The sequence below is a fragment of the Hibiscus syriacus genome, unplaced genomic scaffold, assembly GCF_006381635.1.
Source record: "Hibiscus syriacus cultivar Baekdansim isolate YM2019G1 unplaced genomic scaffold, ASM638163v2 tig00111662_pilon, whole genome shotgun sequence".
NCBI lineage: Eukaryota > Viridiplantae > Streptophyta > Magnoliopsida > Malvales > Malvaceae > Hibiscus > Hibiscus syriacus.
In genome coordinates, this window is record NW_024063150.1 from 882097 (window position 1) to 909339 (window position 27243).

At 36.8% G+C, this 27243-nt stretch overlaps 1 protein-coding gene across 1 annotated transcript; it reads right to left on the minus strand.

The window, feature by feature from the left end:
* Positions 1-4881: 4881 nt before the first annotated feature.
* On the minus strand, positions 4882-8650 carry LOC120167066. Its single transcript, XM_039176193.1, has 8 exons — positions 8273-8650; positions 7821-7960; positions 7576-7675; positions 7377-7475; positions 6572-6919; positions 5814-5906; positions 5525-5731; positions 4882-5348 (listed from the first exon to the last, which is right to left on the minus strand). The coding sequence occupies exons 1-8, from the start codon at positions 8585-8587 to the stop codon at positions 5085-5087; spliced, it is 1566 nt and encodes a 521-aa protein (XP_039032124.1). The 5' UTR covers positions 8588-8650; the 3' UTR covers positions 4882-5084.
* Between the last annotated feature and the right edge of the window lie 18593 nt (positions 8651-27243).

A 27243-nucleotide genomic window follows, 5' to 3' on the forward strand; every position in this document is an offset into this window, starting at 1 on the left:
ATATTTTTCTCCATACTTTGCCACATGAAGCGATCTGGCCTCATGTCGTTTACATGCTTGTATTGTTCTTAGAAAGACTTGGCGAGATCTTTCTATGTTATGATGAATGACTGAACCTGACAGACTCTCCTGGAAGCAGTGAATTAGAAGCTGGTAATTTCCCACGTATCCTGTCATCTTTCGACAGAATATGGTAATGTGAGCTGATGGGAAACTGTTCTCATCATATTTCTCAAAATCTAGGACTTTGAACTTAGGAGGAAGAATTAGATCTGGGACTAAGCTTATTTCCATAGCATCAACTTCATAATAATTATCTTCTCCCTTAATCGTCTTCATTTGATCTTCTAACAACTTAATTGTCTCATCCATCTTCTTTGTTTTATCCTCATCATCAAAATCCGAATTACGATAATCATCCAAATTATTTTGAGGGTTAGTTACAAAAGCTTCTCCTTTTGCAACTAATGAAGCTTGTGCTTTTGTAGCAGATGAGTCTTGAAGTCCCGATAAGATCTCAAGTGAAATAATCAGCTGCGGGGTAGGTGGTACAATCACCTCTTCGGATACCCCAGCTCCAGAGCATTCATTTGATTTAGGCCAGACAACCTTGTAACAATCTGATCAACTAAAGACTCTTGATTCCTAGTGATGGAATCCAAGGTATTTTGTTGATTTTGACTTATTTTTTCTTCAAGTTCCTTCGGTATCCTTAGCATGTTTTCTTCAAGTTGAACGATCTTGGTTTCCATCTTCTTTTTCTTTGAACAGGTATTGTGAGGATGAGGTGCGTCCAATGCTTGAGGTGGTACGTCCAATGTCTGTTCCTTTTTTTGATGAGACATTTTCTGTTAGTTAAAGTGAATGTAAATAAATGAAAAGAAAAAGAAAAATGCAAAATATCCAGGAATGCATGATGCGTGAAGTTTCGAGGCACTGATCCAAAAACGTGTATGTTATTATAAATAATCTTTATTGGGACAAAAGTGTTATTTCTAATAGATCAAAACAACTTAAAGGTATATTTTAACTAGGTCCTCTAGACCCCGAACGACTTCTAATAAGTTGAGAAGTCTTATTGCTTCATATGTTATTCGATGAATACCTTGTCGAACCACCCCAGCTTCTCTTTCCAAACCATACAAGTGGTGCATCGCTTTCTGTACCTGCTCTAAGAAGTCTTGAATAACTGCATCTCTAGCCTTCGCCTTTTGCTGAGCCTGTTCCCGACGGAAACGACATTGAAGTCCTCCATCAAAAGAAACTATATGAAGCTCACTTGCTTGCTTCTTGAACTTGTCTACAATGGCCTTCAACTCAGTTATAGTTCTACTATCCTGTTCTTGCTGTTTTTGAAAGAATCTTTCCAAATCAGTTACCTTGGCTTTCAATTATTTGTTTTGGTGCTGGCTTTCTAACAAACGTCTTTGGGAAGTCTTTAACTGTTCTTTCAATGATTCTCTTTCATCTTGTCCCTCGAACTTCCTTTTCAGACTGCTGGCTTCACCTTTCCAGTACAAAGAAGATTTTTTTAAGTTAGAATTATTCTGAACTTGCTCTTGATACCCTTTTTTAACCTGTCTGCTCGATCCTTTTGAGTATCGACATCTAACTTCCATTAAAATCTTTCAGCTTCGAGTTCATTTAGTCTTTGTTTCATCTCTTTCTTTTCGGCTTTGAATTCATTCTTTGTTATCTCTAATTCAGAAAGAATAGGTAAGATGCTCTTCCATGATATGAGTGATCCTCATGATCTGGTATAGGAATGTTGTCATTCTTCCTTAGCATCTTCAATTCTATATAATCAGGAGTAAGCATGTCTTTAGCATCTATGACATCTGTACGAAATATTTTCTTCCATGACTCAGCTACATCTTTAACCTTTTTCTTGAAGTTGTCCTCATGGTATGCAAACTCTGATCCATATATCTAATGTGTAACTCAGTCAAATTGTTGTGCCCTATATTGCCGAATTATCAAAAGCAGAGAATAATAACTCCTCCCTATAACCTAATGGTCGTTCCTCCTTTGATCTAACGCCGATGTTTGCTTTGGTTTTCCTTGATTTTTTGATGCTTATTTTTGTGTATACTTGTGGTTTGGTTGTTTCGGTTGCTCGATCTTTGGTATTTTACTGCTCGTATTCTTTTGGTTTTCCTCCGTGTTTTTTCTTGGTAGCTTGGTGGGGTATTTATACTCCACCACCGATGGTGGTTGCCGAGCATCTCGGGATGGTGCAGTCCCGGTGATCGTGCTCGATTCTTCTATTTTAGTGATTGGTGGAATGTCTTTGTTCTAATTTCTTGCGGTTTTGGTTTAGGGTGCTGAGGATCTTGGCTGGTCAATGATTCAGCTGGCATGTGTCTTCCACGCGCTGTTATCAGTTGTTCTCAATGGATTCTGACTGTTAGATCAGACGGCCAGATCCATCGGCCCTTCTGTGGCTGCGCATCAGTAATACCTTTAGGGTTTTAAAAACCCAAACTGTTATGCAATGTGGGCGTTGATCAATACCATATCTTACGGCTGAGAACGCGCGATGTCTTTACTTAAATTCAAAACCCTAGTTCGCTAGGTCAGGCGAACTTAGGCTTTTGTCTGATGTACTCGTAGTCGGGTCGGCTTGCTAGGTCAGGCCTGCCTACCCGATTGGGCTCCCGCACACCCTCATTCTGGACTTGGATTTCGACTCTGGACTCCATCTTGAACCGAAAAAAATAAAAAGTTAAATAAAAATATAATAAATAATATATAATATAATAAAAACTATATTACATTTTAAAAAAACTATATAATATGTTTTCAAAAATTATATATTTTCAAAAACTATATTATATATATTTTCAAAATCGTTTAAAAAACTATATATTATATGTTTTCAAAAAGATGTTTTCAAAAACTATATTATTTATATTTTCAAAAATCTTTTTAAAACTATATATTATATGTTTTCAAAAAAAATATTTCTTAAAAACTATATTATATATGTTTTCAAAAATAGTTTTAAAACTATATATTATATGTTTTCAAAAATATATTTTCAAAAACTATATTATATATGTTTTCAAAAACCTTTTTTTAAAATTATATATTATATGTTTTCAAAAATATATTTTCAAAAACTATAATATATCTTCAAAAACTATATATATTATATATTTTTGAAATCATTATATACATTATCATATATACTATATAATGTAAAAAGATTCGGACAAAAATGAGTGTTTGTAGCTATATTGAAACCAATTAAATAGTTCAATGGTCGATATAAATTTGAAAACAATGGTCATTTTGAGACCAAGCCCATAGTTGGGTGGTCGTTTATGTAGTTTACCCAAAAAATTAAATGCCCTTCGAGGTAAGGTCATTGGTGTAGTAGCCTAGTATAGCGTTCTTTTCCCTTCGCGTGGCCAGGCAGTTGACACCGCCCCTTTTCGGTAAGGGAGATCAAGAGTCCGTCGCCGTTCTTGGCGTTCTCGGCTGTGCGTAGTCGTTTGAGGTCGAGGTTTCGCGTGACAGAGGCCAAATGGCCGATCTGAACCCCCGTCTCCTCTGCTAGCTGGGGCTGTGGCCGACTATCGTTGTTGCTCGATGTGGCAGCTGTATGGGCGATCCGGGGGGCTGCTGCCATTAAACCGGACTGCCACTTTAGAACTGGCAGCCCCTTAATTGGACCGATAACTTGCTGCCACGGTCCTGTATTCCAATCAGATTTATTTTTAGTTGTCGTAGTAATGTTATATTTCTCGGAAAATTGAGTGGTTGACATTTAATACGAACGATGTAATTTTTGCAGGAGACGTCGACCTAAAAATAGAGTTACCATCTCATCTGTAGTTACCGGCTCACTTTGAACTCACTCGGGTTACGCTCGGATTATGAGGAATGATCGTAAGTTATAGTGTAAATAATGATTTTGATTGATTTCGTTATTCATGCTAGAATAATAAAAGTATTGTTAATCGTTATGTAAGAACCGATTCAATCCGATCCATTATTCGAGCTGATTCTGGGAAACATCACGTACGACGTTAGTGTTATTTCAGGGAGGTGAGTCTCTTTCTATGCTAAATTTTGTTCGATGTAGTATCTGGTTATTTATGTTATCCGTTTGATTTCTAAATGTGACTGTTATAAATGTTCTATTTTGACTAGTATGTTCTTCAGGCTGAATATATTGGATTGATAAGTAATACCACTCCTAGGCCTCCTAATATAGGACCCGACCCAGAAAAACTGAAAGAAAATCGTGTATTGGTGCAGATAAATCCATTGTGTGTAAAATAAGAGTTAAATAAATCAAAATGCTTTTCATGATCTTATTGACTCGACCCGGAATTTCTTTTTATGACGTGTGACCTTGGGAATACATGATAAAATATTATTCTTCAGTTTGTGATGCATGATAATTTGTCAGACATTTAGTAACGTGTTGTATTCAGATATTTATGTAATTTAAACATTCAGATCAGATAAAAAAAACATGTAAAATTGGTTGACATATCACATTGGGTTTGAGTATTTATGATCGAGGAAATTTAGTGAATGAATTTCACTTTAAATTATCAGTGGCTCTTTCTGAGGTGGACTTCCGCTTCAGACGGTGTTAGCACGCTTCAATTTTCAACATGATAATTTTTGTGATATTTATTTTAAAAATGCCTCCCTTGAGTGACAAGTTTTAAGTGAGCCGTCTGGATCCCACCCGTTACCTCTAGGTCGGGTAAAGGGGCTATAAGGTGAAAAACATTGTTGTTAAACAAGATGAACCGGGGAATAAACAGACTGAAACTGATAGGGCGAAGGCTCATCCTTTTGAGCAATTTTTACATTTATCATCATATATGTTATTTTCCTTGTTCATACTTTATTGAAAAATGACCGTTTCCCTTGGTGGACTAATTAATCACAAGATTTCGTGAGCGATCCTACACCGGGACTACGAATATTTGCCTTAAAAGAGGCATTGAATCTAGTCTAATGATCTACTAATATATTTAGCAACAATGTGAATATAGATTGCAAATAACAGGTGGTTGACTGAAACTCCAGGGGTGATATCATACGCAACAATATCGTGCCTATAGCCCCGGTATAGATTCAAGGTTGTATTGTTTTGAAGTTCGAGTCCCAACTTGTTGATTGTCCTGAACTTTTGGTTTGTTCGTGGCCTCGAACTTATGCAAGTAGGCATAGGAAGCTGTCAGACTAGACGAAGGACCAGGATTGCTTATTCTGCTAGTCAGGAAGCGTCGGATTAGACCTCTAAGGAACGGGGCCATGGTATCCGGCTCATGTTCTAGGTAGTACATGATTCCTCCCATGCATGCACAAAATAAGACAACCTGTAACAGCTTGGAAGCATCAAGGAACCAAATTTATACGAAAACAATTGACTCAGGTAATAATGTAATGATGCAGTAGTAGATACATCGAGAACGAAGTTGACTATCAATATCTAACTACAGGCATAAATTTTCACTTAGACTGACATTGAAGCTCTCACGAGAAAGAAAACTACCTCAGCATTTTTAACATCGGGAAGCAGGTGCCGGTTTACTAAAATATTCCACCATGATTCTCCAGCTCGTGGAAGAACATATAGAGCAAGTTCACTGCGTCTAGTTTTTTTCTCCAGTAATATTGAAAGACCTGATAAAGCACCAGCAACCCAATATACCAGCTTGTGGTCTGTCAATGCAATCTTTCTATGCAAGCATATAACCGCCTTGAATTGCACAAGCAAGATGTTTAAGGAACATATAATACCGATTTTAACAACAGGGAACAGTGAATGAGAAACAAGTTACCAGAAAACTTCCAACAAATGCAGACAAGAAAGATGTTGATTGAACAGCACCTTTAACAGCAAGCCAACAGCCACGAGCAGGGGTATCCATAAACTAGATGCGTATCGTGATGATGTAAAATAATCAAACAAAAAATACAGAGGATTAATTCCAAAAATGTAATATCATTGTAATGGCATCTATGCATCACTAGATTCTCAGTGTGTGTGATATCTGCTCAAGTGGAGCAAAAGAAACTTGCAAAATCAACTACAAGAAATTGTCTCATTTACGAAAGAATAAACTGTCAATTGATTCTCCCATTTTACCTGGCATAAAAGCTTTCAATCTGACTATAGGAAGGTTAACAGAGAACAGTAGTATAGTACGCATCATTCCCTCTCCATACCACAAATTTTACTAAACCAGATTTTGCTAAAGCATATAGACTTTTACATTTTAGTATGTGATTTCTACTAAACCAAATTTACTATTTTATTTTTCAAAATAATTGCCTCACTTTTTGCTGGAGGGTACACACGCGCGCGCATATTTGGCCAAAAAGTAGAGCACACACAGATAAGTAAGCCCCATTCTTGTCTTGTTTTGTTTGCTTCTTTGGTATAGAGCTCAAAATGCATCAAGGCCATTATTTTATCGTTTGCTTCACTGTTATAAGGAGGCATATGAAGGAAGCTCAAAAGCAAAGCACAACACCAAGATCTCCCTCTACTTTCATGGATGAAGAAAGGAAAACCAATATGTAATGCATGATATACCTTTTGTAGGTACAGAACCACAAATGGCACAAAAGTCAGAGAGAAGTATAGAGGGAATGTTTTCCTGAATGTAGCTGACGCTGCCTTGGCATTGTGCGCTAGACAAGAATTTGTGTCTGGATGAATAACAGAACAAGGAATAATTGACGGGAACTCTCCCAACTTCACATTATTGGACCTCCTTTGGCTATTTATGTAGGCTGATATAGCTGCAACATCCACTGGCCCACCTCTACAATTCTCCTTTACAGCCTTATATACAGGAGCAGCAACAGGACCAGTCTTCTGAATAAAATCTTTATAGGATTTAGGCAAGCTTTCAGGACGCATTACAAAGGCGTACATAACCTGGTATGAGCATCAATTAGGAAAACTGGATGAAGAAACTACATTGACAAAACTCTACTAAGTGAAAAGAAGATATGAAAGCACAATAAACTCTCCAATCATTTTTTAACCTAAGAAGCAAATTCCAAATTGTTTGACAATTGAATCACTAAATATTAACTTTTAAATTGGAAAAATACACTCTGAAACAGATGAATTGGAGGTAAACTTCACACAGTTTCATAAGAACAAAACAGAATTAGTTACACTTCAAGAATGTTACATATATAAAAGTCATGTTTAGTAGTATATCTCTAGAATTTAGCTTGAACTTCTCTTTGGCACTTTTAACTCACAAAACTGAGCAATTCCTGGTGTTATAAATGTTTTATAAATCAACTGATGTACAAAGATGAATATTGTCCAAATGTATAATACGTACATCTAGATACAAAAATCATTATGGACTTTATATTACCTGAGCGCAAGCTAAAGAAAAGTGCAGGGAGTCCCCATGCCTCCAATGGCTTCCCCATAAGTGAAACTTATTTTTTGACTTCGCAGAATTATAAGCACACTGAGGAGTAAAACAAAATATTAGACAGTAAATAAGGGAGATTGAACCCACAATGTCAAATCACTATGCAAATTTACTATTTAAAAGTGCATTCATTTACCTGAGCTACTCTAGCCAAAAGATACAAAGCAAGTGTTCGCCTTTGATTTGAATCATCTAAAGCTAAAATAGACAATCCCGCAATGGAACCTGCTAAAATTCTGTTCCATCACCACCTTAAATAATGTCAAAGATAAGATAGGGGCAATGTTATTGCATGCATAGAAAGTTGTCAATATTTAAACTCAACATTTACCATGGTGAGATACTCATCAAATGCAAATCAGTCATTTATAGCAAACTTACGCGTTCATTGGTGTCTCTTTCTTTCTGCAATTTCTCAGTAAAGATCGAATCGCATGGTATGAACCAGTGAAGCCACCAAAAAGTAAGCCAATGCGGCATGCTTCCTCTCTCACGATCAAATCTTTCTCTGAGACAAGTTGCTGGAAAACCAAATTCAGCATCTTTAATATCACATTTCAGTGCATTCTTACACTGATAATTCTTAGCAAAGATAAAATTATAAAACCCAAAACCTGAGAAATTTTGCCCAACAATAATCTAATCACATTTAACAATAAATGGCCTCAAAACCTAATCCAAAAAGGAGTTTGTTTTTATGTACTAACCAAGAAAAATACAGTGAAAAAAATTCAATCCTTCCAAGAAGACAGTGTACATAATCATGCATTAAACCCATTTAATCAAGTCAAAAGGAAAAGCTTTTATGAAACTGACTTAAAAAGAACCCTAACCTTGAGATCAAGGAGCGAGGAATAAGACTTTCTTCTTGCGAGCTTGAAACCGCGAAGAAGAATCCCGATACCTACTCTAACACCATAAGAAAGGAGAAAGCTTTGGCAAAGATTTCCAATAGCGTTGGCCACGCATGAGTCATCGGCGTGGTCACACGGAGGGGAATCGCCGCAGGCGGCCGTCCTCTGACGTCTATGTAGCTCATCCACGGCTTCCCTCAAACGATCCTCCGCCTCACGCAACCGTCGCTCCGCCTCGGCGTTGTCCGCCGATAACCGTGCCGAGGAATTGGAGTCATCGGAGAGAACCGGCATTTCGGATTCAAAGTTGCCGTTGTTTCTTTTGGCATCTGCAAGTTAAGGCACCGGAAAAAGAAAGACTGGGAAAAATTCTTTATAAATAGTACACTTCCAAATAATAACTTGTATATAAAACAAAATAGTATTAATTATAAAATCAAATTAAAATAATATTTTCTCACGTAATTATGCAATTATTTTTTATTAATTATAACATAATTAAAAGAATATATATTAAGCTATTCGAATTCAAATTATTTAAAAAATATTTTAATCTCTTTATTAAATTTTTTATTTAAATATAAATATCTAGATATTTAATTCAACGGGACTCATAAATTATAATAATTAATTAAATATATAACATCGATTTAATTAGATTTCAAACTACATCAATGATAAAATGAAATGTCATATTAGGCTATTTTCCCAGTATATCACCGGTGATCGGTATTATTACCGATCTAACACCGATAAGACTATATTTCCCGATCTAACACCCTTAGCAGAAAAACGTGCCCCTGCACCGCGCTATTTGTTGATTTGGCGCCACGTGGGTATAGCGCGCCCCTTGTCCCGCGATATACGGTGATCTGGCGCCACGTGGGTATAGCGCCCCCTGATCCGCGTTATACGCCACGTAGGGGTATAGCGCGGATCAGGGGTCGCGCTATACGCCAAAATTATATTTAACGTGATCCCTGATCCGCGCTATATCTTTTATCTGAATAATTACATATAGCGCGGTGATGGTACCGCGCCTTATATGCTTATAAATACACTCCTCCGGCTCACATCTCCTCACATCTCTCATCTCTTATAAATTAATACAACAATTCCGTCAACGAGTAATAATTCTCGCAATCTTCTCAAATTTGATTTAGAAGTTCGTGCGATTTTTCGTTATAAGGTAATTTTGTTATAATTTTTTAATTATACTTATTGTTTACTATCATTATTTGAAAAAATATTATACTAATTATTTTCAATTAATTTTTATGTTTGTAAAATTGAAAAGCGGGAGCATACGTCGAAATAGTTTTGCGGTGCAGGTAATAATATAAAATTATATTATTTCAATTATTTACGTTGATGTGTAAAAAATTTATTGTGTTATATTTTCGTTCATATATAATTTATTTAATCATGTTTGTTTAAGTTATTTTTTTGCAGATATAATATTGCCGCACTTTTAAACTCAAAGAATGGCGCGACTTTCAGCTATTGTTTACTATGATGGTGAAATTCGAGAAGATGAAACCGGCGTTGTTTTCATATCAAATGAGCGTGTTAAAATATCATTCAAGAGAAACATAACTCTTGAGGAGCTAATAACGAAGATTTCGAGGAAGATTCATGTTGGAAGTAACAAAAGAATGTCGTCGTTGCAGTACAGATTTCCAACATCATTGTTGCCATTAACTTATACAGCGTTCGAACTTTCGAACAATGATGATGTTCAAATGATGGTTGAAGCTCAAAGTAATTATTCAGACGCCGCTATTGAGATGTATGCATATTTTGTTCAAGTGCGTGTTGTTCGGGGTCAATCTTTAAGCTCACACTATGGGCTGGCTGAACAAGTTGATCAAGTTGACAGCCCAACTACAATAATGTGTAATGATTTTAATGCCATAATAGGGAGACATTCATCCGTAACTCCTTACGATATGTACCGAGGTGGGTCCACGAACAATCTGTATGGCAACACTGCGTCCAGTTCAAGGGGAAGGCATTCATCTGCAAATTTCTTTGACCATATGGAGATGCCATCGACGCAACCATCTGTGCAGTTTCCATTTGACACGATGGCTTCAAGCTCCAGGGGGAGGCATTCGACTGTGAGCTTTTTCGATCTCAATGTCGATATGCCTTCCAGTTCAAGGGGAAGGCGTGCAAATAGTAGGTTCTTCGACCTAAATGTGGAGATCATGGAGGAACCATCATCTCCATCAGAAGAACCGCTTCGTGAGCCTGGTGCGGATGGTGCTGAGACTGGACTATTCATTCACCTAGAATCACCGCAATTCAACTCCGATGATGATGAAGTTCCAGGAAATGTGACACAAACTGACCCTCCTGCACACATGTATGAAGCTGATTATGGTGCAATGTACGGGCTAGAATTTGCGGAAGTAGTGGAAATACGTATGGGTTCTTCACAACAGGACATAAAAAGGGCAATCGATACCATGCCCAAGATTGCAGCAGCAGGAGACATCCGCCGATAGCATTACGTCTGTAGTCAGTGGCTCCACACATCTCCCTGTACAGCAAAGCCAAAACTATCGAGCCCCAACTGAATGATCCGGCAGCAAAGCCAAAACTACCGAGCCCCAACTGAATGATCCGGCGAGACGAAAGTCGCTAAGATGTCGCAACCACATGCAGTGAACTAGGTTGCGTGATTTGTCCGGCATCAGCAACCCTCTATCAACTGCAGTATGCATGCCCGTGCATACATCTTAACCTCATCCTCAGAGGCGTCTGCGCTCAACTCCCGAAAATTGGCATCTAACCAATTTAACGGTATCCTACCTCCGATAAAATTTTCTAGGACACGTCCTAGACTATCCCGACACAAAGTAGTCCAAGAACCGGAAGCTATCCCCGATATCACATCTCCATCCACCGGAAGCCCCAGGTGCATAGAAACATCCTCAAGCGTGATCGTGCACTCTCCGCACGGAAGATAGAATGTGTGGGTCTCCGGCCTCCACCGCTCTACTAAGGCAGAAATCATGTCTGACTCTATTTTAAGTGACCCTCATATCTACCTATGTAACCGAATCTAGCCTCTACTAAATACGGCAAGACACGGCTGGTATCACTAACTTAAGATTCCTAATAAAAGGATCTAATACACGGTCCTTCTCCTAAAAATAAATAATTGCAAATATTAATTCTTAATCTAATAATCATGCATTAAATGAATCAACTAATTATTACTAATAATTTAAATTAAATTAAAACATTAAAATGTTACTGTATCAGCAAAGTGTCGAGATATTTAATTCTTAATCTAATAATCATGCATATAATAAATCAACTAAATATTACTAATAATTTAAATTAAATTAAAACGTTAAAATGTTACCGTATCAGCAAAGTGTAGAGATATATGATTTCCATCCGAGCGAAGTAGACTACCTTCCATTATATATCTGCAAAAGAATTGTATTAGTAAAATATTAAATAAAGTAAAAACATAATAGTAAAAATATTATAAAATATACCTTAAAAAGAGAGTATTTGAGAGAAATTTAGAGAATTTGAGAGAATTTGGTGTGATAAAAGTGATTGAGGAGGGGGTATTTATAGGGAGGATGGGGATGTGAAGGGTTGGTAATTAAGGGTATAGCGTGCCCCCTGCACCGCACTATACCCCATGTGTCAGATATCCAGGGATAGCGCGGATCAGGGCGCGCTATACCCACGTGGCGCCAGATCACCGTATATCGCGGGGCAGGGGGCGCGCTATACCCACGTGGCGCCAAATCAGTATATAGTACGGTGCAGAGGGCGCGTTTTTCTGCTAAGGGTGTTAGATCGGGAAATATAGTCTGACCGGTGTTAGATCGGTAATAATACCGATCACCGGTGATATACCGGGAAAATAGTCGTCATATTAGGGACATGTTATGAAATTATGCCATTAAAATATTGAGTGGATTAAAAGTATTATTTTGTCCTCAACGCATACCAAGGAGATCCCAACTATATTTTGTTATTACATTTTTGTGCCTTTTCTTTGACTTAAATCCACGTAGAGTCGGTCAGTATCAAAAATAAAAATAAAAATAAATTTAAATATCAAATAAATTATTTTTATATTTGTCGGAACCGTCTTTCGGGTGAGTTCGAAATTGGGTTTCGATTTAGGTTAAATGGTTAGAGTCGTCATCGATCATTTATTTTAAGAACAAATGGGTTCATCGGATACCTTATTTCTTACCTGATCTGCATCTTACCAAAAATATGTCGGATTCGGGATTCGATTACAGTCAAGGAAGGGTTACAACCCTCAAACTACCTTTTCGATACTTATTAATTTTCAGTTGTATTTAATTAAGAAAATTAAAAGTTTAAATTAAAAGATAAAATTTGATCCCAAACTACTTACCTTTAATGGATTTAAATCGTACCCTTAAAAACAATCAAGAAAAGCGTTAGATAAGAAACAATAAATAAAATAAATAAAACCAAGCAAAAAAGGAAAAAGATTAGGTAAATCTAAAAACAGAAGGTAAAAAAAGAAAAGAAAAAAAAAGATAAAGTAAAAAAATAAAAATAAAATAAATGAATAAAAATGAATAAAATGAATAAATAAAAAAGCAAAAAGCAAACAAATAAAAATAACAAAATAACAAAATAATATTTAAATGGAAAAAAAGGAAAAAATGTGTATACATCAGTAACCAAAAAATAGAAGAATAAATTTAAAATATATATATATACAAATAAAAGAATTTTAACAAAATAAAAACAAACAAAATATAAATATATATACAAATATTAACTATAAAATAAAATAAAGTAATTAAGTAAAACACGAAAGGAGAAAGAAGAAAAAATGTATATATATATAATAAAATATAATATTCAAATAAATAAAAATAAGGAATAAAAGAAAAATTAAAATGTTAAGGGATTGAATTGAAAGAAAAAATCGGGGGTCAATTTTAAAAGAAATTCGAGATTAAATTGAATTAAATGTGCCAAACTAAAGCTTTAAAAAAATGAGGGACCAAAATTAAAATTTCCCCTTTCATCTCAAAACACGCGGATCTAGTGTGGGTCGGACCGAGTCACGGGTTGGCCAGCGGGTTGAGTATACAACCCAAACCCTTAAACACTTTCTCATAATCCTTCTCATTCACAATCGGATCAAAAGCCCCTTTAAACTCTCTCGCTTGTTCTTGGGGTGTTCTTGAAGAACACCCGCCGCGAAAACCCAGAAAATGATAAAATGCCACCTCACCGGCCGTCGTTCATCGGCGACGAAACATAAAAAAAATTATTTTTTCGAAAGCATTTCCCTTCCCAATCTCGAAAAACCGAACCTTTTTTAAAAGCTAGCCTCGGGGAGGGCTAGATCTGAGTTTGAAACTCTCGAACCCTCCCCTCTAATCATCGGTCGTTCTTCGGCTTTTGGGTTTTACAAATCGTAAACAAAAACAAGCAAAACATGCAAGCTTCGAAAAGGTACGAATCTTTACCTTTTATTTCACTTCGCAAATGTTTACAAAATATACTTCGAATACTCTTGCAATTCTCTTGTATTTCGTAGTATATATCTCCGCGTATTTCGTATGTATTCTCTTGTATTTCGTAGTATATATCTCCGAGAGATATGACGACTGCTAGGTGAGAGGGATATGGCACTGGAATAAAAGATAGGGTTAGGGTTTTAAAACCCTAACCAGTTTGTGTCGCTCAGTGAACCGGTTCGAGCTTCAGTCAGGTTGCGTGTTATTGGTGCAGTTTGGGTCCACTTTGGGCCACTGGACTGATGGGTGTTGGGCTGCTTGTATTATACTATTGGACTTGTAAAAAAAAGTTAACATGTATAAGTAATAATATGTGCTATTAAAGTATATAACATAGTACGTATATATTATATAATACATATATATATATACTATATGCTATAAATAATAGCACGTGTAAATGTCATATGATCGGACAAAAATATGTATCGACAGCTGCCACTCTTTGCTCATTTTCGTGTAACGAAAATAGGGCAAATATTAAAAGACACAGATTTCGTCCATATCGAAAGTCCTCTGTCGTAGAGTTGAAATCCGATATTAAGATTGGTTTGTCAATTTGGATTGGATCACGAAATGACTCCCTGTCCGCTGTTTGTGAGTACTAAATATGAGTGCGGATATATATGCAAGTATACACAATCGAGCAAGTAATACAGTGATAAGTGAGTATTGTCTCCACAGGGATTGGGGGAAATCAAATAAGTTTGTCAAGACACTTTACTCTGTCACCTAAGTAAAGTTAGTGAAGGTATATACAAATGATAATGTTGTGGCAAAATGGAATGACAGATGTGGAAATGGAACGATGACATTGTGGTAGCGAATGGATATGTCGTGGCAAGTTGAATTATGTTGAGTGCAAATAAATGGAAATGTCAAGGCAAAATGAAATGTAAATATAGGATTTAATTGATAGGACTTTGTCTTTCTCACACGACAAGCTACTATGAGAATGAGTGATGGGAGTCACTCTGAAAAACCTAAGTTTACTTCTCGAAATGATCTTATCTCTACACTTATTCTACCCTACAGAGTATACTAAGGTGTCCTATACTATCTCTAGTAAGAGACTCGACAGATTGAAGATGCCCTGGCAAAACCGGTTGGCGTAAACCCTTGCAGTGATCCTATTGGTCCAGATAATAGGATATGTCTCGGCAATACCTTTTTACGGCAGCATTAACATCTAACCTATCATTCATGCACAACTCCTTTTAGTCGAATGAAATCATAGCCTTATCTCTAAGGTGGATTAGGCCTAGTTACTACCTAGAACCCCTTGTTTATGTAGTTCCTCCCTAATTTCTCTCGAACACTAAGAATGTGTTATCTCGGTATTCTCTCGAACCCAAAGAATCTCCTAAAGAATGGCTACTCTCGTAGCTCCTACAACCTTAAGGCACTAAGTTTCATAAACAAAACAGATTATAGCATAGAAAAGCAACCATTCATTGAAATAAAACTTAAATATCCAAATGAACTCCCACCAAATACGATTAGTTCATGGTGGGGTTCAAAATAAACAAGAACAAAGCAAGTTTTATTCGTTCCTTACAACCCAAGTGATAAAATATGAAAGCAAAGAACTAAGGGAATGAGAAAAGGCCTTCGACGTGTACTGTTAGAGCTTCCCTCGGCCACCACAAACTGCCCCTAGCGAACTAGCTCCTCTCGGATGCCTAGAATGCCACTCTCTCAAGCTTTTCATGGAGAAATGCCATGACAAGTAGGATTGATAAAGAAAAGTAAAACCTTCTCTCTCTAACTTTTAAGCTCAAATCAACGTGGAACCAAAGTCTTCTTCATTGTGGCTTCATCCTCTATTTATAGGGGAAAGTTAACCCTAGGACTTGGTGTTGACTTTCCTAGGATACCCCAAACATGGTTAAATTACTTGAGGATCTGGCAGAGCTGGCTATGATCCAGCCTGGGTTGCTGGCTGAGTACCCAGCATGATCCGTTGCAGAAGCCCAAGGAAAGATAGGATCTACAGAGCAGGCGGCGTGGTCAGCAGGATCGGCTGTAGTAGAGTTGATCCCTCCAAGAGGATCTTTGAGGCAGATTTCTCGGGCAGAGATCACTGAAAGTAGGGGACAGCTGGCTTCAAAAATATATTCTTTTACTTTGTTCGCTCTCGAAATGCCAGTCCAACTCGGTATTTTCATTCTTCTCAACAGTCTCCTTTTATCACGGCATTTTCTTTCCTCTTTTCTTTTCTCTCAATTCCTGCACATCATTAGACAAACACCTTCCCCATAAGCAGCACTAATGACAAATTAAAATGCCGCGGTAAACCGAATTCCACCACATGTAACTATATGCTCCTAAATGCATCTACATGGTCCTAAATGAGCTCTTAGACATTTAATAACTTAAGTAAAAAGGTCCCAAAATATGACCTTTTTACAGAGTTATCACACCCCCACACTTAAGCTATTGCTTGTCCTCAAGCAATGGATAGTATTAAGCAAATTAAAAATACCATGACAATTTCAGAAGCATAATAGTTTTATGGGATAAATTTCAGCCCTCAGTACATTTGACTTTAACATGCTAGACTAGTTTGAGAAATCAAGTACTATCCGCTAGGGCATGCTTAACAAACCTTAAATTTTCCAGTCTATGCTTAACAAACCTAAAAATTTCATACGTAAGCTTTCTTAATTTGCCACGACATTTACAAATTTTACTCCCACATTATTTTCTTTTCTTTCATTAACTCTGCTATGAGGGGAGTCAGCCCATCACACGTATTATCCCACACTCTAGGTGATAGGGAGCATACCTTCCACCCTCGAGCTAGTCAGGTAGAGTCATCCCGTGACTACTTTCATTCACTCATATGCCATAGCTGCTATTTATTTACATGCAGTTTCCAGGGAATGCCATGACATAGCGGAGTGTCCCTCTACAGATATGCCGACTCATTTATTCACAACTTCATTTGCTTTTTTTTGGTGTGAGATTTTCATCATTCAAAGTTTTATACCACGACATTTAAGAATTCTCTTATAAAAAATTTCTAAGTTTCTCAAGCATGGAAAACATACAATCGTGTGTTCAAGGGTTTCAAAGAAGCAAGTCCTAGAGTTCTATCATCCTCAACCAATCGTGTACATTCTATCCTAGCCATCAAGAATTCATCATCATCGGGCATCCTTAACATATTCTAGAGAACTATTCAAACACTTACTAATGTCATGGCATATTTATTTTACTAATACTATCATGCAATGATTTGAGAACCCTACCTCCCCCAAACTTGAGAGAAGCATTATCTTCAATGCTTACTAAAACTAAGGAAAATGAAACTACATGATATGAAATGCAATGCAATGCAAGGTACCTCGACTTCATGCATGTGGTGGTGCGGCGGTCGTGCCACGGGTGTGGTTACGCATTTGGGTGGGGCTGGAGTGTTCAGAGTCTAGTGCTGGTGTGGTGGGGGAAGTACTTGGTCTTTCTGGGACTATGGATAGTTGAGGCTCCTCACGCCTAGACACTTTTTTCATCAGTATCGACTCATCTGCAAAGGGAATTACTTTGACATTTCCGATTGTGCTACATCGTGTGGCTCCGTGGGCTGCGGAATTAGCTCTATGAAGGCTATTGCCATATCCTCATCTCGTCGCTTGATATATGCAAAGAAGGTCATCATATTGCTTGTCAGATTCACCACTTGAGTCTTCTTGGCCAGAAGTATTGTAATTTTTCGTGGCATTTGTACATATGGGTGGACATCATCAGCAAGGTCATCGTTTGTACCAACACCAATTGAGTCTTCTTTCTAAGTGGGTGCGGCTACTGTAGGGCCTTTACCCTTGTCCAAATGTTTGGGAGTATGCGCTTTCCGAAACATCTCAAATTGTTATGGCATTTTTGTCTCGTTTGATTGGAGCACCAGTGTAGACCAAAATACCCCACACATATAATAGTTCTGCCTTCAAAATAGTGTGCCCTAACATTTCATGTCTTTTATATATGAATTGTAGGACCTTTGCAGTAGTCATCTCTTCTTCAAAGTGCTCTTTTCCTGAAGCTGAATGGTAGTGAAATAAGATCTCTTTTCGCTCCTTTTTGCTATGGCAACTTGAAATCATTGGGCAGCAAATTCGTTGGATAGGTCGAGGTCATCCCTATGCTAGTAGCCACCATCGTGTATGACATTGTTCTTTCCTAGGCTAGTCAAGTAAGGAAGGAAAACAACACTAACGAGAAAATTGACAATGTTAGCATGCCACAAAATTGCTGCGGCAAATAATAATTTCTCATTAGGGAATTTTTCCTTAATCTCCATTTCATTCCTTAATTATTTTATAATTTCTACCTAGACAGATGATCAATTACTTGGGGTTTAGGATGAGTGAGTTCAATAGAATCCAAAGGTTCAAATTTCATACATGGTCTAACTATGGGTAAGCTAGACTGACTCATCTCCTTTGGAATATCCTCAAGCTCCTCTTTATCTTCTTCATCAAGCTTCAAGTGATTATTAGTGCATAAAAATTTGTTGCAGCAAAATTATGTAGTTTTCCTTTGGTCATCAACTCTTACTGATGGGGTATTTTCTATTGTTGTGGAAAAATTTTTCTTATCTTCATTGGTTGCACTCAGAAAACCCTCATCATTATTTTATAGCGATTATGAATCTTCATGCACCTTCGGATCTTCATGCACAATCTCATGACCGGGCTCTCTGAGTGTTACCCCCCAAACTTACCATCTTTGTAGATTTTGGTGCCACTCCTTAAGATGAATATACCACAATGCTCCATGTCTTGAGCCTTAATGACTTCAGTATCACTAGATTTCCATGTGGTAAAAGTGTAATTCCGTGACAATTTGATCAACCTGGCCCTCCAAGGCCATCAAAGATGAGCTATGGCTTTGAAGTAAAGCTTCTTGGTTTTTTATAGAGGTCGCATGGTCATGCAACATAGTCTTCGAGGTTGCTATATAATCTAGCATTGTGACCTCCAAGGAACTTGTGTTAGATAAAGATGACACTCCCTTGTTAGAATTATGCCATGGCATATTCGTTTGAAACCTCCAGGAGTCGCTAAAGTTCTGCTGCCTAGCGGGCTGGCTAGCATTGTTGGTTCCTTGATTTTCCCAAGAGAAGTTTGGATGTTGAAATCATTCAAGATTGTTATAATAGGGGTTGTTGTTACCTCAATTTTAGTTCTCTACATAGTTGATAGATTCCAGATTGGTCGGACACTCGCTCTCATTGTGATTGTCATGGCATAATAGACATGCTGAGTTGGTTGCCTTCACTTCTTTCACCTCATTTGGTCTTTGTAAATTCTTCAACATATTGTTGATAGCAGCAAGTTGGGTGGATACTGTATCCTTAGAGTCTAGCTCAAAAGCTCTATGTGATTTTCGCCCAAGTCCAAGCCTTGTAGATGGGAATTGATAATCGTTGTTGACAACTTTATCCAGAATGTCAAATGCCTATACTGGTTATTTTTCAAGTAAGGTCCCATTTACCGAGGCATCTAGCATCATCCTCGTGGATGCATTGACTCTATTGTAGAACATCACAACTTGAGTCCAGTCATGGAATCCATGATCGGGAAGCAAACTTTTGTATCGATCACAACACTCATACATAAACTCTTCATCGCCTTATTGAAAAGATGCTATGGCATTTCTAAGATGGTTGTTCATATTGGTTTGATTATGTCGTAGCAAAATTTTTTTTGCACAAGTCAGCCTAAGACCTTATCAGGCCAAAAGGTAATCCATTGAGCTATGCCTTGGCGTAATCTTTCAAAGAATATGGAAATAACTTCAATTTCAGCATATTTTCATGCACACCTTATTGTCGAAAGGAGTCACAGACCTCCAAAAATGCCCGAACATGTTGCCTTCCATCCTCCTGAGGAGTACCACCAAACTGTCCAATAAAGTCCAACATGTCGAAAATAACTGGTTTGAGCTCAAAGTGGGATGCCTGAATCATGGGTGCCATAATTCTAGGATTTGGGTCGTCCATGATAGGGTTTAAATGATCTCGAATACTACAAGGCCTAGCTGCATTCCCAACATTCAAAATTGCCTCGACATTATGATATTCCTGTTGACCAATTTCTTGATTTCTGGTATGATACATATTTGCTTGAGCACATAAAAAAAAACCTGAAAAAGACAAGGAAAATAACAAGTAAAACTATACAAAAAATGAACAAGTAAAATAAAAATTCTATGACAAAACAAATTAACTTCTAGTTGCCAATCCTCGGCAACGGAGCCAAAAACTTGTCTGTTGTTTGTGAGTACTAAATATGAGTGCGGGTATATGTGCAAGTATACACAATCGAACAAGTAATACAATGATAAGTGAGTATCGTCTCCACAGGGATTGGGGGAAATCAAATAAGTTTGTCAAGGCACTTTACTATGTCACCTAAGTAAAGTTAGTGAAGGTATATACAAATGATAATGTTGTGGCAAAAGGGAATGACTGATGTGGAAATGGAATTATGGAAATGTGGTAGCGAATGGATATGTCGTGGCAAGTTGAATTGTGTTGAGTGCAAACAAATGGAAATGTCAAGGCAAAATGAAATGTAAATATAAGATTTAATTGATAGGACTTTGTCTTTCTCACACGACAAGCTACTATGGGAATGAGTGATGGGAGTCACTCTAGAAAACCTAAGTTTACTTCTTCGAATGATCTAATCTCTATGCTTCTTCTGCCTGACAGAGTATACTAAGGTGCCCTATACTATCTCTAGTAAGGGACTCGATAGATTGAAGATGCCATGGCAAAACCGGTTGGCGTAAACCCCTACAGTGATCCTATTGGTTTAGATAACAGGATATGTCTCGGAAATACCTTTTTGTGGCAGCATTAACATCTAACCTATCATTCATGCACAACTCCTTTTAGTTAAATGAAATCCTAGCCTTATCTCTAAGGTGGATTAGGCCTAGTTACTACCTAGAACCCCTTGTTTATATAGTTCCTCCCTAGTTTCTCTTGAACACTAAGGATGTGTTATCTCAGTATTCTCTCGAACCCAAAGAATCTCCTAAGGAATGGCTACTCTCGTAGCTCCTACAACCTTAAGGCACTAAGTTTCATAAACAAAACAAATTATAGCATAGAAAAACAACAATTCATTGAAATAAAACTTAAATATCCAAATGAACTCCTACCAAATAGGATTAGTTCATGGTGGGGTTCGAAATAAACAAGAACAAAGAAAGTTTTATCCGTTTCTTACTACCCAGGTGATAAAATATGAAAGCAAAGAAATAAGGGAAGGAGAAAAAGCCATCAACGTACACTGTCGGAGCTTCCCTCGGCCACCACAAATTGCCCCCAACGAACTAGCTATTCTCGGATGCCTAGAACGCCACTCCCTCAAACTTGTCACGGATAAATGCCACGGCAAGTAGGATTGACGGAGAAAAATAAGACCTTATCTCTCTAACTTTTAAGCTCAAATTAACGAGAAACCAAAGTCTCCTTCATTGTGGCTTCATCCTTTATTTATAGGGAAAAATTAACCCTAAGACTTGGTGTTGACTTTCCTAGGATACCCCAAACCATGGTTAAATTACTTGGGGATCGGGCATAGCTAGCTATGATCCAGCCTGGGTTGTTGGCTGAGTATCTGGCATGATCCCGTTGTAGAAGCCCAAGGACAGACAAGATATGAAGAGCAGGCGGTGTGGTTAGCAAGATTGGTTGTAGCAGTATCGATCCCTCCAGGCGGATCTTCAAGGCAGATTTCTCAGGCAGAAATCACAGAAAGTAGGGGATAACTAGCTTAAAAAATATCTTCTTTTACTTTGTTCGCTCTCGAAATGTCAGTCCAACTAGGCATTTTCATTCTTCTCAGCAGTCTCCTTTTGTCACGGCATTTCCTTTCCTCTCTTTTTCTCTCTCAATTCATGCACATCATTAGAAAAACACCTTCCCATAAGGCAGCACTGATGACAAATTAAAATGCCGCGGTAAACGGAATTCCACCACATGTAACTATATGCTCCTAAATGCATCTACATGGTTCTAAATGAGCTCTTAGACATTCAATAACTTAAGTGAAAAGGTCCCAAAATGTGACCTTTTTACGGAGTTATCACTCCGTCGTCGTGATGTTAAGTCAAAATCAAAAATTGTAACACCTCTAAACCGTACTCGACCTGGATACTAGTCCGAGATGTCAGATTGACTTTTTAAAACAATATTCTTACAAAATAACAAAACATTTGAAATTATATTAAGAAAATACAATAATATACTATTAAATTATGTTTCATTATAAAAATTTAAGGCAAAAATGTTTTTATGAACAATAATATATGGTATGAACAGTAACATCCACCATATTCTAGCTTGTCCTCTAAGTAAAGACACAGTTCTATCCAACTTCTCCACATTAGAACAGTGAAGACCATCCAACATGATTTTCAAATCATTTAACCAAATATCTGCCGCAACCAGACCTTCCTCGGCTTCTCCCTTAAATTTGGGAGCTTCTAATCCTCTCAACTCCTTTACTATATTTACTCTGGGAGTTGATGGAGCATAAGGTTGGAAACGCGTCAGGACAGTATCTAACGTACTGAAGAAAATATCTTGATCACGTACAGGCACTCTAGAAGGTGCATGTTCTTCACCTTGCATGGCCAGGGCAGGTGAATTACTACTTTCAGCGGGCCGATCATCTCCCGCTTCACTTCTAAAACTATCATGTCCGGACATCTATTAAGACACAACCATATCATTCTATTAGCAACACAACATACTTACTATTCTATCATATCAGAAGTTTTCACTATTTTATTGGCATATATACATTATAAGACACTCTAGACTTCGGTTTATGCCGAGAATCAATTAAACCGTAGCTCTGATACCATTAAATATAACACTCAACATGTACCCGACCAGGATACGAGTTTGAGATGTCATATTGACTTTTTAAAACAATATTCTTACAAAATAACAAAACATTTGAACTTATATTAAGTAAACACAATAATATACTATTAAAATATGTTTAATTATGAAAATTTAAGGCAAAAACGTTTTTATAAACAATAATATATGGTATGAACAGCACCGTGAGCGGTAATGAACAATACCATGAACCGTGCTACAATATATCGATGCACTGCTACAGTGTACCGATGCACAAAAACATCGAATATAAACTGTGTATCGATGCACTGCTACAATGTACCGATGCACTGCTACAATACTACTACAGTAACTTCAGCTCAAATTATATAAAACTCATAAAAATTAAACTTTCATCACTATACATTTACCATTTACATAAATACGTTTAAAACATTCCAAAATTTGATCAGAGCACACATACTTAATTTAAAGACTTTGTTTACATGCCAAACTATTTATAACATAACAATATATACTGTATAATTTACTTCTGATCTGATCTTCAAGTAGAGATATGTTGTTCTGCTTAACTTATATTTGGTCTTTCTACTTTTCGGTACTTACGTGTAAAACGGTTACACACTAAGTCATAGACTTAGTGATGCATAATAATAATGACAACAAAATATAATGAAAATGTCATAATGAAATGCAATATCATGGAATCATATATTCAATCCATGCAAGTCACATAACCATGTATCTTACCCATGATCTTATTAAAGTATCCATCACTAATTCATATCAATAAGTTCAATAGCCCATGATACAATACTGAGAACCAGAGGTATGTGAGTACTGTGAGGTTGTGCACTATGCTTTCACCACAGCTCGTATAAATTTTCACCGAAGTGCCACGTAGAATTTGTCCTAAAGGACCACGTAGAAATGCATCGAAGTGCCACGTAGAATTGCACCGTGGTGCCATATAAAATTATCCATAAAGACCACATAGAAAATCCTTAAAAATAATATACATATACCAAGGATCAAGAAGGTGTCTCAAAAGACCTCATACATGTTCCAAAGAATGCATATATATCCCGAAGGACCACGTAGAATTATCCCGAAGGACCGCGTAGACCCTCTACTCTTGGCATGCCAACTATACCTATAGTTCTCATCTATATAACATGGGATTTCACAATTCACATGGCTTATATCGCGTAGACATATCACTTCTTACCTTTATCACGTAGCTCGTGTAACTTTTCAAACATATTCACTTAGAACATTGTCACTTAATGCATATAATATGAATTCATGTCATGTATCATAATATGGAATGTAATCATGTATCAAAATATTGAATCTAGACTTATCACAAGTCTAGAACTGAATATACTACTATATTCATGATATGAATATACACTCACCTATGTCTCATTGTCTTTCCCTCGATCAATCTTATTTGTCACTTGTTCCGGAACTTGCTTAGGCTCAATATGTACATAAACATAATTTTCGAGACAATTATAGAAGCCTAAACCTTATAACTTGCTGTTAATAACTTAAGCTAATTCAATGAACCAAAAATTAACTTTTCCTTTAGGAGTGTACTGATGCACTATGGGTGCATCGGTACCCAAAAGAGCTTCGAAATTTTCATTCATTGATGCCTGTCGGTGTGTATCGATGCACCTTCAAAATTGGTCTTAGTTCATCGGTACCCATCCATAGTGTATCGATGCACATGTCAATAATAAATTGGTTTCACCCGAAAATTCCACAACTTTTCATTAATTTTCCTCATATAAAACTCCTTTCATACCACTAAACTCAACTACAATCATTTTAACTAACTTTTATCATTCCAACACTTTAGAATCTCCCATATTTTATCCAAATTCTTAAAGTTAAGAATCATACCCAATTTTTCATGTTATCCAAACTTTGATTTAACACTTATAACTTCTTATTCACACTTATGACAAGCCAATTTCAGCTTCTAAATCCATTTATACATCCTTCATAACTTACAAATCTTTGAGTTTCTATGACCATTTTCACCTTCATCATGTTTCTTAAGTCTTCCTTAACCAAAACCATACTTAAATTTTAAGGATTAATCAAAATAAATCCAACTTACCTTGGCTTGGATGCTTCACGTTGGAGAAGAGAGAAGATGAAAAAGAGAATTGTTTGGAACTTGTTTCCCAAAACATATGCTCCACATGGGTATTAAAATACCCAATAATTATTATTTAATTATTTCCCTCATTCAATGACTCATTTGCCCTTTGACTCTTTCTTCATTTACTAAACTATCCTATATAAAATATTTCAATTAATTCCTTCATCTTTTCAATTTATCGAATCTGGTCACTAAAGTTTTTTAAAATTTCACACTTTGGTCACTAACCCGGTATTGAGGATGTTACAAATCTCCCCCTTAAGAAAATCCGTCCTCGAATTTTCATTACATGAACAAATAGGGGTATTGATGTTGCATATCCTCTTCATGTTCCCACGTTGCTTCTTCTATCTTGTGATTCCTCCATAATACTTTGACCAATGGAATAGTCTTATTCCTTAGTTGTTTCACTTCGTGAGCTAATATTTGAACGGGTTCTTCTTCATAAGTCAGGTCAGGTTGAACCTCAATCTTTTCTGATGTCACGATATAGGTAGGATCAGATCTATATCTTCGAAGCATTGAAATGTGAAAGACATCATGTATCTTTTCCATCTATGTGGCAAAGCTAGTTGATATGCCACAGGTCCTACTCTCTTTACAATCTCATAAGGTCCAATAAATCTAGGACTTAATTTTCCTTTCCGACCAAATCGTAATACTTTCTTCTAAGGAGATACTTTCAAGAAAACTTTATCTCCAACTTCAAATTCAATCTCTTTTCTTTTAAGATAAGAATAATACTTTTGTCTATCAAATGCCACTTTGAGATTATGTTGAATTTACCGAACTTTCTCTTCCACATATTGAATAAAATCCGGACCAAAAACACTTCGATCTTTGAGTTCATACCAGTTTAATGGCGTACGACATTTTCTTCTATATAAAGCCTCATAGGGTGATATCTTGACTGGACTGATAACTATTGTTGTAATCGAATTCTGCCAATGGTAAATATTTCTCCGATGACCCTTTGAACTCATTGACACGTGCTCTCAACATAACTTCCAAGATTTAAATAGTCTTCTCTGATTGTCTATCAGTATGAGGGTGAACGGTCGTACTAAAGTTTAGGCGAGTTCCTAAAGCTTCATGTAGGGATTTTTAGAACCTCGAAGTAAATTGAAGGTCTTGATCAGAAACTATAGAAACAGGCACTCCATGCAATCTAATAATTTCTCTAATGTACAGCTCTTTATACTTTTCCATAGAGAAATCTATTCTAACCGAAAGGAAATGCGCTGACTTAGTCAATCGATTGATAATTACCCATATTGAATCTCTTTTGTTCGGAGTCAAGGGTAACCCCGAAACAAAATCCATCGTCACATTTTCCCACTTCCATTGTGGAATAGAAAGAGGTTGCAATAATCCTGACGGAACTTGATGCTCAGCTTTGACTTGTTGACATACCAAACACTTAGACACAAATTCGGTGATACTTGTTTTCATTTCTGACCACCAATATCGATCTTTTAAATCCATGTACATCTTGGTTCCACCTGGATGCATCGTCAACGGACTACAATGAGCCTCTGTCAATAAATCTTTCTTTAATTCATCATCGTCTGGTATAATAATTCTTTCTTTATAATATAAATTTCCATCTAACTTAACCTCAAAATCTTTAATTTCTTCATTCTTTACTTGCTCTATTCTTTTTAAACACATTTTATGTTTATTTTGTAATACTCCAATTTGATCCAACCACGTTGGTTTAAGCTTTAACTCTGCACATAAACCACCGTCTCCAGTTAAAGATAATCTTGCATCCATAGCTCGTAAAGCTACAAGCGTTTTCCTTCTCAAAGCATCTGCTACCACGTTAGCCTTTCCAGGATGGTAGTCAATTATCACATCATAATATTTTAAGAACTCAACCCATCTCCTTTGCCTCAAATTAAGTTCTTTTTGAGTCATCAGATACTTCAAGCTCTTATGATCTATATACAAGTAACAACGTTCTCTGTAGAGGTAATGACGCCAAATCTTGAGAGCAAACACTACATCAACCATTTCCAAGTCATGAGTTGGATAATTCTTTTCATGTGTTTTCAACTGTCTTGATGCATACGCCACCACTTTCCCTTATTGCATTAATACGCATCCCAACCCATTATGGGACGCGTCACTGTATACCACAAAATTCTTGCCAGATTCAGGTTGAACTAATACATGAGCTTCTTTCAAAATTTTCTTTAAAGCTTCAAAACTCTCTTGGTACTCCAAAGTCCAGACAAATGATACATTTTTTCTCATCAGCTTTGTTAAAGGTAGTACTATTATCGATAAGAATGATAATAACCAGCAAGTCCAAGAAAACTCTAAAATTTCGATA

What these genes read in the sequence shown, in the direction of transcription:
- LOC120167066 (XM_039176193.1), bottom strand. Translation starts at nt 8,587, where the DNA reads ATGCCGGTTCTCTCCGATGACTCCAATTCCTCGGCACGGTTATCGGCG. An exon ending in TTTCTTTAGCTTGCGCTCAG is followed by an intron (nt 6,920 to 7,376) that starts GTAATATAAAGT and finishes TGCTCATACCAG; the next exon opens with GTTATGTACGCCTTTGTAAT. An exon ending in CATTTGTTGGAAGTTTTCTG is followed by an intron (nt 5,732 to 5,813) that starts GTAACTTGTTTC and finishes GTGCAATTCAAG; the next exon opens with GCGGTTATATGCTTGCATAG.